This window comes from Triturus cristatus, chromosome 8 (assembly GCF_964204655.1).
Source record: "Triturus cristatus chromosome 8, aTriCri1.1, whole genome shotgun sequence".
NCBI classification, from domain to species: domain Eukaryota; kingdom Metazoa; phylum Chordata; class Amphibia; order Caudata; family Salamandridae; genus Triturus; species Triturus cristatus.
Window position 1 is genome coordinate 1,453,117,176 of NC_140591.1, and position 12,549 is coordinate 1,453,129,724.

At 40.9% G+C, this 12,549-nt stretch overlaps 1 protein-coding gene across 1 annotated transcript in view; it reads left to right on the top strand.

Moving 5' to 3' along the window:
• RSF1 (remodeling and spacing factor 1) overlaps positions 1-12,549 on the top strand; it is a 705,323-nt gene that overhangs the window by 84,896 nt on the left and 607,878 nt on the right. The window contains exon 2 of the mRNA XM_085623248.1: positions 2,574-2,665. Within this exon, the coding sequence (XP_085479374.1) occupies positions 2,574-2,665 (92 nt within the window). The remainder of the gene's footprint in view (positions 1-2,573; positions 2,666-12,549) is intronic.

Below are 12,549 nucleotides of genomic sequence, written 5' to 3' on the forward strand. Positions count from 1 at the left end.
AGCCCTTTACAGAAGTTACTCTAAATCATTAAATCTCGCCAGCGAGACTGCGCATGTCTGCGCAGCCTACGCCAGGCAAGACCTAAAAACTAAGAGGCAAGTCAGCAGTCATGTGTATCCTTCGTGTAGCTAGTTTTGTATTGTATATGAAGCAAAACTTTAGTCTATTAAATCAAACAAAAGTGTTAAGTGTACAGCAGACATGATGGTCTTGCATATTTGAAGGTGCTCTCTTATGTGATAAAGAAGAAAATGGCGGCTCAGTGAATTAAAATATTTGCCCAGGATCACATCATTTGGAACCAGTTTATGGGTCAAGAACATTATAATTAGGTTCAGTAAATTTGTTAGTAGACCTGCAGGTCTAGTAAAATTTTTGTGATTTTTCGAAGCCTACATATACTCAGATGACCCCGGTGTAAGTATTATTTTGTCTGCTCATTTATTCATGAGGCTCTTCTTTCTCATCTTTCATGCCTTTCTATTTTTTTGTTGGTCGGAAGTCATTTTCACCACAGTGTCTTCCCCTTTAATTTCCAAGGTTTGGGCAAGGATAAAATCAACATAATCCATTTTGTCTGTGCCTTCTGAGTCCTCGGTTACATTCTAAATCTGTATTTTCTTTCTCCGGGCTCTGTTTTCTAAATCTTCATGTTTGTCTTGTAGGAGTTGTTTTTCATTTGTTTTTTCTTGTTTTCTGGATAGGTTCTTCAAGAGTGCCCAGTTCTTCTTTCAGTGTTTGCACTGTTTGCCCTCTGTGAGCTATGCCTTGCCAGGAGAATACACTGTTTCAGTCAGCGTTTTGCACATTTCATCCTGTTGTTGTTTCATGTCTTCTTTCTATTCAGCATGTACTGTGTGGAGCATTGTGTGCACATCCTCCTTAGTGGGTCGTCCTCCTTTCTGTTCATCGCTTATTTGTTGGAAAAGCGCTGTGCAGTTCATCTCACCATATCTAGTGTCACATGCTGGAAGAATTCCATGGAACTTTTGTTACCTCTCAATTTCTGGGGTTTCAGCATCTAATCTGATATTGCAGGCCGATAAGCAAGAAGACACACTTTTGCTTTAGCAGGGTTTCTCAGCTTGTGTGCAGGTGTCTGCCATGCAGTATCTTTTCTGAGTCTTTTCAGTCGTACCTTTTCTGGTAGAGGACTGAAATTTGTATGTCTCTTGACTGTTAGTTAGGCTTGGGTTGAGAGCTGCTTTGCATTAAACTTGGTTTCTTTGGTGTTTTCCTCATGAATGCCCTTAGTTTCTGAGGTGCGTCAGCTGTGTTGCACACTGTTGTTGCCCTTTCCTATTTTGCGAGGTTATCCTTCCACCTACGCAATGGGGGAGTGGGATGGGTACTCACCTTTAAATATTCCCTGACCTGGACGTGCGAGGGGTCTTTTACTTCATTTGCGAGTATGTGGTCTGAGTTACTTTTTAATTGTTTGTGTGGGAGGTGCCCAGGGAGTGGGAGTTTAATGCAGTGTCTCCTCCTGCCTCGTATGTTTGACCCCACATCCAAAAGACAGTCTCACCTCGCTCAACCTAGGTTCCTATGCGGGGAATAATGTGGCCCTGCCTCGGCATCCCCTCTTGCGTCTGTTTGTCTCTCTGTTGGTCCATAGAATGCAAGCCTGTTTAGGACCAGGGCACTGCTCCTGCTCGGTCCGTAGCTTCTTCAATTTACCCGCCCAGCCATCCGCTTCAGTTTGCCATTGCTGCTTCCTTAGGCGGTTGCCTTCGGATGTTTTCGGCCATGGCCTCCCAGTTCCAAGTTACTGTGTAGCAGACTCGGGCAGGCTGCAGTTGATATTTATTGTGTGGTGTTTCTTCCTTAGCGGTCGGCCACCCACTGGACTGACATCTGTGATTCTTCAACATGTACACTTATTCTACACTTCTAGTGTCTGTTTCGTGCGAGGAACCGATGGTTCCAAAAGAACTTCCTTGGCATACGCCCACCATCTTAGTATGTTCAGCCGTGACCCCGTCCATCCCCTCCAAGTTATATTTCTTTTTGGCCCAGCATGAATAGCAAATTACTCTTCAAAATAGGCCACATGAGGATTGCTCTATGGGCTCCGGCGCCTTGCACAAGCTCACTCTCTGGGAATAGCCACACCCCTTCTGTTTTCTGTTTTTTGAGTGTGTTCATTTAAACATGGTGTCAAGTGAAGGTTTTTGGATTGTCTTCTGATGTTACACATTGTGCATTAATGGAAGCTGTCACAGGCCCATTTTGAGAAAAGTTTGAGTTTACTTAAAAAAATATATATTTTAAAACTGGCTGTCCTGCTTTATATATCCCATTCAGTTGTTTATGAACATTATAGTAGTGTAGAGATTCTATTTAATAGTAACATCTATGCATTATTTGAATTCCCCCATATATGCTTTGCCCATCTAACTGCGTAGGAATCTGAGTTGTTTGACAACTATGAATGTTCTGACATTGTACAGTTTCAGTAAATCTACATTTTTTCTTAAAGATCAAATATGTATGATTCCTGTTATGTTACTTTGAAAGTAAAATATGCTTTAACTTTGGAAATTTAAGGCTCTTTGGTTTCTCTTTGTAGTTCCGAAAATACTGGTGGAGCTGCACTTGAAATTGATGAGAAAGATTGGGAAGTCTGTAACACTAGAAAGATGGGAAAAGTACTTAACCAGGGTAAGCATTTTTTTTTTAATTCAGAAATGTAAAAGAAAAAAAAAGCGAATAAGCCTACTCTTATCCCAAGCTTTTTATTCCTGCAGAGTGACATACATAAAAGCTTAATATTTGTGCTTATTTAACATCTGCCCATGAACCACATTTTCTGATGTTCCCCATCTCCTTCAAGATTTTTTTCATTAGATGGCACATGAACTTACGTAGTCATGGCTGAGCTAGAGGTGGCTCACATTCAGTCAAAGTATCTTCAATAGCATTCTTTTTTTTTTTTGGTGGATGTATAAATGGTCCTGATGTGTCTGGCATGTGGCAGGAAGCTCACTATGAAAATGTATGGACCCTACAAATATCCTAGTGAGAAGATGCGAACCATACTAAAGAAAAGTGGAACTGGGCATAGCTGCCGGTTCTTTGTGCATTGGGACATGTCCTAGATTTTACTGTCTTCAACAGCAGGAGCTCACTGGAGGAAAAGCCACAGTACCCAAGATGGCACCTACTGCTCCTTGTGGGCAGCGTGGCAACTAAGATGGGATAGATTTACCACTGCGATGACCCAATGCCAGAGGCAATATGACTGAGAATGAAAACAGGAGAAAATAATAAGAGGTGCAAATATCTCTTGGTCGGGGCACTGACTCTTGAGCTGTAGTTGGAGGCACAGACAGCACGCTGGCAGGCCTGAAGAAAAAGAGGCGAGGAAGAGGGCTCAGAAAATTAAGGCTATGGCAGCAACCTCAATCTGTGGTATGCAGTGTGGTGAGTGCCCGATGGTGGAAAAGAAGAAAGTTTGGGGGATTGGCTGGCAAGTATGGATAGGTGCTGCTTCGTGCTTGTGGGTACCGGGTGGCAGTAGGAAGCCTGCCGACTTGGTGCTGAGTTCCCTGTCACTTATGTGTAAAAAGTAGGGTTGAGGACATAAATAAATCGATTTTAGGACTCCCCACACTGATGACCCCGACTCTTCAAGTGAAATATCCACAAGAGCAAACTAGATGAGATACGTAAACTTTTGCTCAAAGTGGTGGAATCCACCAATTTGTTCTTAATAACATAATTGCTGTGTAGGGGAGAGAATGTCAACCTGTTAGATTATTACATGCTTTATAATGAAGGATACCTTTTGTGGTCTGGGCACTCTCGGCACTCTCTAATACATATCAAACCGTGATTGCTAAGTTGAAACTTTCTTTCCACAGAGGAGAAAGACAACCCAAAGCTGTTGAGACCTAACAAAAATATTGAACTATATGCTGGCCCAGAAAGAAACCTTTGAAAATTTCACAGAGATGGTGAACCTGGGCAGTGACCCAACCACCGCCGACCTGCTGGCGCCTATTAAAGACTCCTGCGTGCAGCACTAGAATGAAAATTGACACCGTGGCAATAGAAATTAACCTGATTAGAGTGGATCTCAGGAAGGAACTGAAGAAGGTTAATGCAGCAGAAGAGTTTGAATGCATCACTACAAAGATAATCGAAATACGAACTTCTGTGATTAAATTGCAGAGGACTACTTGACCACCAGAAGCCAGGTTGGAAGACATGAAAGGGAGATCAAGATGCAGCAATCTGTGACTTCTGACTAGCCTGAAAGAGCAGAGAGTTGGTCTTCTCTACTCTTCTTGAAAGACTACACCCTATGCCCCCTGAAACCAAAAGGCCTCTAAATATTATTCTAAACTCAAAGAGCACGTCAGGCTGAGATCTGTTGCATCACTTCAAGCCACTATTTCTTACTTTCTCGGTTTTCAAGACAGCGATGCAATCATTCACTCTGTGCAGACTGGACCTGGAGCACACCATGAGGACCTAGTCATCCAAATTCTTCCAGTTTGCACACTGATGGTGCAGCTTTAAAGGAAATAATATAACACAGTGAAGCGCAGACTACAAGGAAAGGACCACAAGTACATGTTGCTAACCCCAAGAAGAGTCGTCAGAGAAGGGAAGTTGCACTTCTTGGCCTCACCAGGAGCCGCTAGGAACTGACTAGAGGGCTGTGCCAAACTTGGGTTTCACCAACAAAAGAATTGACCAGTACGCCACTACAGGCATTTGATGGGCAACGAGATGCAGCAAAAAAATGGTACGCAGGCATAGGCATACACTGTTAGGAGGGTTTTTGAGACTGAAGACAGTACACTAGTCAAAGAATCGATCCTGAACTGTCTTGGTTAAGCACGAGTGGATGCACTCATTGACATCATTGAAGTAAACCACTGAGAACAGATAAAAACACATTGAATACTATCATGGCAACGTCCTGCATGTGGGTGGCAGGGAGACGACTTAGGCTGCCCCAACTCTGTCTTTTCAGAAAGAGGCTATCTGCTGGGGGAAACTCATTTAAACTCCCTTGATCACCGCAAACTCACCAGGAAATGATGGTGTAGACTAATTTGCTTCATACTCCTATCTGGGAGGAGTGGCTACAACGGTCCCTTATGGATCATGTTGGGAATGTCTCAGATACTTTGCAACCCCACAGGTCAATATGTCCTGGTATCTAGAACATTTTAAAGGTGAGCAATGTTCTTATTTAACGTGTACGCTCCCAGTGTACTGGACATGTCCTTTGTTCTTAAATTGATCAAAGTAATTCCACCGTGGATCCATGGCCCTATGATCGGGGCGGGCAACTTTAACTCTAAAATGTCTGTGGTGGTGGACAGAATGCCAACAACATTGGGTACTGTTCACAGGCTTACAAAACAGATGTCAGACCTGACAGGGAGACTTGATTCTAGTTGACTTATGGAGAACACATCTTCCATCTTCCATGAGGCAACTCCTACTCTTTCTCTCCCCTTTGTGACTCCTGCAGTAGGATTCACTGAATATTTGGTAATGTCACCCTGTTTGATGGATCCTTAGAAATCCCAAGTTCTCTCTCAACACTTCCCACATAGCCTAGTATATTCCTATGTTGGAACTAGACCATGTATCCTGGCCTGGAGACAGTGTGAAATCACTAATGGAAGAAGGGGCATTATAAGACTACTTTGATGTAAACTGGGGCTGACTTTCTGTAGGGCACTTGATTGTGAGTCTGTGAAAGTTGTGATTTGGGATGCAGTTATTGGGAAGGTGTGTGGGGAAGCTAACGGGTACGAAGAGAAGTAAACATTTACACCGGTTCATTGACCTTGCGTTTGTTCTTTTTATGAGACAAATTGTGATGCAATGTTAAGCATCCCGCGTCTCCTGATACTGACAAATGGTTGACCACACTTATGTGACGGGTCTGTGCGGCATCCAATGTGCTGAGAATGCTGCGCACCAGGTGAATGGCGTTTATGGGTGGTGAAATCTGGGACACTTATATTGTGAACAGAGAGGGTAAGACCGATACACGCCCACCCTTTGGGACCATTACTACGCTAAAGCTACTCAACTGCCCCACCACACTCACTCACTATTGGAGCACCATGAGGGGACGGGTACCAGATACACAGGCAAGACCGTACAGCTCAATGTTGCTCTTAGGCTGAACAGATGTTTACGACTTACTAAGTTCTGATATGCCACAGACCCAATGTTATGCCCCAGATTAAAAAAATAAATTCTTCACTCCCTCCCCTTACATCCCTCACCTGTATGGGGTTACCATGTACATGGGCTAATCTCTGTGCAAGTGCTCAATGCAGAGGGTGTGTGTGTGTGTTTTTTTTTATTTTTATGGAAATGTAATTTGCTTATTTATTGTGGCTTCACTATTATTATTGTGAAATAATTAAAACAAAGGTAAAACAAAATGTGGAAACACCGCTACACTGAGAAAGGTAATCTATTTTGACTCTTCATGAATCTATCTTAATTGTACTTGAAACTGTCAAATAAGTAAGGTAGCAAGAAAGCTTGAAAAATACTGTGCATCACAGGCTGGTTATATTTGAGAAAACCATAAAACTATCTTAGAATTAAAATGCTATATGTAGGTCTCCACATGAAATACTGTTTAGTCAAAAGGGTAAAGAAAATATGACTCGGTGATGAGTAATGATGTTTGGCTAATTAAGACCATCACATGTTAACAACATGGAAAATATATCTACCTATTTATGTATGGTATTATTTTCTATTCTTATTGGGCGTTGTACGCACTCAAAACTATGGAATTGCTTTTTGATAAAGACATGCTTCACATACACTGTTTTCTTCTATATATTTATGATGTTATTCAGGGATTGTGATTTAATTTATAATGGCATTCCAAACTTGTAATTTAATTTTTACAATTTTACAAAACATGTCAAAATACTATAAAGAATTATTCAACATCCCTAGTACCATACAGTTATTATTGTCTGTACTTTATTGTATACTAAGCATGCTCTGCATGCCCTCATCTAAGGGGAGGTAAAGGTCATACAGTGAGGGAAACTGCACAAACACTGGCCTTCTCAGGCATGCAAAGTAAGTGTGTTTGGAGAAGCTGTGCTCGCTGATTACTCTGAGAAAGAAATGGTACCTTCTTTGCTGCTTCAGACCCGTTCTTAGTGACAGAGAAACGGTACAGTTTCCTTGATGTAAGTGGCAGTTACAGAAGCTTTCTCTTGAGTTTAAACTTGCAGTTTAGGAAGCTCCTGTGAAGTCTACCAAATAGAAATGGAAGGAGCCTTCAGAACTGCAAGAGAAGACAAAGCTACAATTCATGGTTACCCTTGTCCAGTCCATTATTGCAAGTGGGCATGAGTTTTCTGCAGGTCGTGATATTGTTTAACATTCATCTAATAGAATACTGAAACTACTTATTCCTAAGGCTGCAGTACAAATGTGTTGCATATTGTGGTAGACGCAATCTTTTACGAACATTGGCTATTTTTTTTGGCTCGTTTTTATTAGCAGTTCAGTCCACCAGCTTTTGCTAATGAGAAAACATGGTTAAGTGTGCATGAGCTTACAATCATGTAAGAGTTTACATTATGCTGTTTCAGCACCTGGGGCAATAGAGGTCCATGGTTGGACTGAAGGTTTGGGGTAGAACAGGAAAGCGAGGGAAAGAAAAGAGGGACATACAGGAAAAAAATTGCATTAAATTAAAATGCACACTAGGTGCCTGGGTCTGCACCCCGCCTACCAGTTCAGTCCAATGCTGCTGCTTACCTGCTCAAAACTGCAGTTACTCTACAAACTCTGAGTTAGTTGAAGGTAACATATCCTCTGGGGAAAGGGCGCAGGAGTCAATATTATAATTAGTGTGTGTGATTTAGCACACCTGTTTCATGGTCCTAATGTAGACCTGCTACTAATGAGACTTTCTTCACTTTATTTCAGGTGCAGGCCAACATAATTGTTATGTGCTTTCTAAGGAAATTAACAGAAGCATTCTTTTTTTTCTGTGCCATAAAGCGCATGAGCAGAATGTGAGGAGCCTGCACTTGCTCAATAGGCTGTTGTGCATAAAAGAGTATTAAAGACCCAAGCTTTTGGGGCAGGACAAACAGACTGGAAGGTTGAAGATGCTGAGAACCGGGATTCTGGTTTCAGGCCAACTGGCAAATTAATATGCTGTGGGCATTACATGACTCGCTAATATTATGTGAAATGGGCATAACAAGCTCCTAGCGAATTAATATATGGTTGGAGAATCATAGTAGTTGGTTAAGAATGCCTGAAGACTAGGAACATTATTTTGGGTGTATCTAGTTGTTACCAGAATTATGAAGGTAATCCTTGTTCACCTGATATATACAAGTATAGCATAAGTAAATTATGATGCTTTATAAAATACCATTATTCGTGAGTGTAAGGTTCGGGATTTGCCTCTGGAATATAGCCTCCAGATGTAAAATTTTCTCTGACCCGTTTTTCTGACTCTAGCATTCTTACTTTATGTCCTCATAATGCAATGTAGGAGTGAGTGAACTCTCCCAGTTTTGATGTCCTCCGAAAAGGTTATAATTTCACTTTGTGGTTACTTAAATCTATCGGGCGTGACCCCAAAAATCCCAGGGAGCACAGCTGAGCGCCCAACGTCGGAACTGTCTTCTAGGCTCCCTTAAAGGCCAAGATCACTGAAAAATGTTGTCCACACAGAAATTGATCCCGATACATTTGAAAATATTTTTACATTGTTGCTATACTTGAGAAAGGTATTTCATTGTCCAACTGAAGGTTTTGGTATTTTTACTTTAAAAAAAAGTATTTGTTGGGTTTTGTCATTTAAACCAGTATAACATCCAACAACATTTGACACAGTTTGCTTGCAGCTGTCTATCGCAAAATAGCCTATAGCAACGTCAACACATACGAACACATACGAATACCCACAATCAGACACCTCCAGTGCACCCAGTCTATATAATGCAATGTATTTAGGGCCATTAGCATTGCCAAGACAAACTAAGCCATTTGAAGGCAATCTGTATTGCCACAGCGCTGCACAGAAGTGTCTGACACATTTTGAACACCTAAACAAGCCTAAGTACCTTCCGGTAATCCACAGTTAATACCAAAATCGGAAAGTCATTGGGAATCCTCAAGGAAAGAAACAAGATGTTCAGAGGTACCAAGGGGAGTACTCAAAGACATAGGATGTATTTAATAAGAAATAATTTTAGTGTTACTGTAGAGAGGAGGATGAACAGGTCTTTAACTTCAGAGGTAGGAAAGAACATTAGGACTCCAAAAAGAGACCTGATTTGATCCATTTAAGAGTGCCACTTGTGCCACGGACCTGAGAAGGGACAGGCTTACCAGCAAAGGAGACACCAAAACAGTACTTAGAAATTTACAGTAGCCTGCCTGAAACTTAAGCACCTCCTGAACATTGAGGATGATAGTGACTTAATTAAATTTCACATTCCAGGTGGGCTTTTGAGTGAACCGAACTTTCTAGAACTCAAATATAGATTGAAATGAAAACTCAGTGGACTATCTCAGTGGTTTCAGGGCCCGGTTGACGTATTGCTATAGTATAATACTGGCTGAAGGAAATTTACCCCACATGTTCTAACTAATGCTCCAGTTGGAGAGGAAGTTATAGTTGGAGCCCAGTCTTCATTAGTGGACCAGCCTCGTAAGACTCCATTAGTGTATAAAAATCAAATGCTTATTTCTGTTGGAATATGAATCACAGAATTACTGGCAATATCTCATGAAGCCAGAGCCTAGAGGGATTTTAATTAGATTACCTGCAGTATCCAGGAACAATTGCCCTACACTCATTAACCTGTTTTAACTATCCTAATATAGTAGAGGGTGTACTCTCCAACGATCTCATGCAAGCAGAAAAGGAGGTATAACAGCTTGCTTTGATAGGTTGCATGTCTTTGGACACTGCATCTAGTGTGTTGCTGAGTACTTACACTTCCTGGACCATCCTAACATCTCCATACTCATGGCCACCTGGAGAGGTGATCTCGGAGCTAGTTTGATGGTGGTTACCCCATAGAATAGCAACAGAGGTTCCCAGCCCAAGGGGATGTTCATGAATGTGTTCTTGCTTGCCAACCTTGTGCCAGAATGCATCTTTATATTCTAAGCCTTTTCGATATCTGTAGCCATTACAAATAGTTCAAGAGTCTTGGCATGCTATAGACTTTATGGCAAAACCCCCACCTTCAACAGGATGTTGAGTGAGGTAAGAGTTACTGCACATACCTTTTCAAAGATGATCCATTTTTTTCTTTTGAACAAATTGGCAACAGGTGAAGAAATTACCAAATGTTTCTTGAGTGCTGTTTTACATCTTCATTGGTTGCTTTAATTTATACTGACGGAGGAAATCAATTTTTTTGGAAAGCCCTTTGTAAAGCATTTGGGATTAAAAAAGCGTTTTCATCTGGTTACTATCCCCAGTCTAGTCTAGTCGGCAACCTGACCAAATAAATCCGAGCTGAGCATATAATCAATGATATTATTGTAATGTAACTCAGGATAATAGTTTTTACAATTTGTCAGTTGCAGACATTTCCTATAGTTGTCTTGTGTATTATGCCTTCAAGACATCACTGTTTTTCTTTATGGTGGGTTTTACATACATACATACATACATACATTTAATGGAAGAATTTTTCTATCACTTCCCCAAATGAACCTCTGACAGCAGATTATTTAAAACAACTCCAGAAACAGACAATGCGTTTTGACAGTTTACCTTATTCAAAGTTGTAAGAGTATGCTATGAAATCAAGATCAAATTCTGCTTCTTTTGCTCCTAGTAAAAAGCTTGTCTACCCTAGTTGTTTTCCAGTTCATACCATGTCGGTTTCAACAATTTTTTGGTCCTTTTCTGAATAAGCATGAGATCAATTCTGTAGCCTTCTTATTGAAGGTTCCTCATACTTGTAAGCTGCAGTCTGTTTTTCTTTAATCTCATTTGAGGTAATATATTCTTGATCCTTACCACTGGTTTAAACATGAATTTCCATCAGTTATGATTAAAGGGAAACTGGAATCTGAAGCCCACAAAATCTGTCATTCTCAAATATTTCATGGTCATCTTCGGTTTTTGATCTACTGGAAAGTTTACCCTTCTAATAATTGTTCTTGGAAAGATTTTATCTTCAGTTCATGCTCCCTTGCTGGTTCGCCGTTTCTCTTATTGATACCCTTTAAAGGCCGGAGCTTCAGGCGGTAGTGAGTGGTATACTGTACCGAGACAGAAGACCAGAATTTATCAGAGGCCTCATATGAGCCTAAGAGAAAAAAGTACGGGTTGCATTGAGGGCGGCATGTTTTTGGACACACATATGTAGTGCTTGAACGCTTGTACCACCTTGTCATCTCCATGATCAGGCCAACTGGAGGGGTCTCCCGTGAGCTAGTCTGAGTAGCGGTAGAGTCAATAGAACACTGTTCTAGCTGAAGGAAGTGAAACTAGGGCTTGTTCTTCATCCACATGGTTAACTCTGTGTTCCAGAAAGGGGGAGTTGATCAGTTGTATGTACCAGCCCAATTCAAGAAGGTGCTTAACTGATGGAATATTAACAGTGGTTCTGAATTCAAGATTGTAATTGTATTTATATAGCGCTTACTCACCCTTATGAGGCGTCAAAGCACTTTTCGGCAAGTAGCACACTACTCCAGCACCCAAAGGAATTAGTGGTGGATTAGCATAGGGAAATAGGAGTATAGTATTAGTATAGGGAGGTACGAGTTAATTTTGAGCGGAGGACATGTGAGTCTTTTAGTTGGATTGAATAGACTAATGGAAGGATAGAAGAGGAAAGAAGTGTTAATTGGGTATCTTAGTAGTAAGTTGCGATCTGGGATTAGTTAAGGAGAGATGGAGGAGGGAAGAGTCTGTAGAAAGGAATTAGGGAGAAAGAGACTACGAGTAGAAAAATGAGGTTTGGGATGAGTCAAAGGAGAGAACATGAGGAAGAATTTAGTAGGGTTGTTTTGGAGATCGTAGTAGTAAATTGATGTTTGGGGTGAACCAGGTGATGTAGAGGAGGGAGGAGTCTAGGAAGGGTTATTTTGGTGAGCAAAGTAGTAGGAAGGGTTTGGAATGAGAACAAGTGAAGATATAGAATACATTGATCGAAGTGTAGGCTGATGGTAGAACAAAGTAAAGCTTTCAAGAGTGTATTTTTTTATTCTTGGACAATAGGACTAAAATAATAAATATATAGATTCATGATTACATAGTAAGGGAATATATATGTAAAGAATACAATATATTGAGATGTGTGTTTTTGTTTTTAGGGAGTAATGATAGGAGATATTGATGTAGTGAAAGATTTATATGTGCAGTACTGTTTGTGAGTGGTATTTGAATAGTAAAAGGGTGGTGATGTGTTGTGGAGAAGAGAAAGTGGTAAGAGGGGATGGGCAAGAGTTATGAGTGTGTTAGATTTGATCACTGGAATAGGTAATGTATGTGGTGGAGTAGCATGTAATAATTGTATGGTTGTGTGTAATTGGTAAAA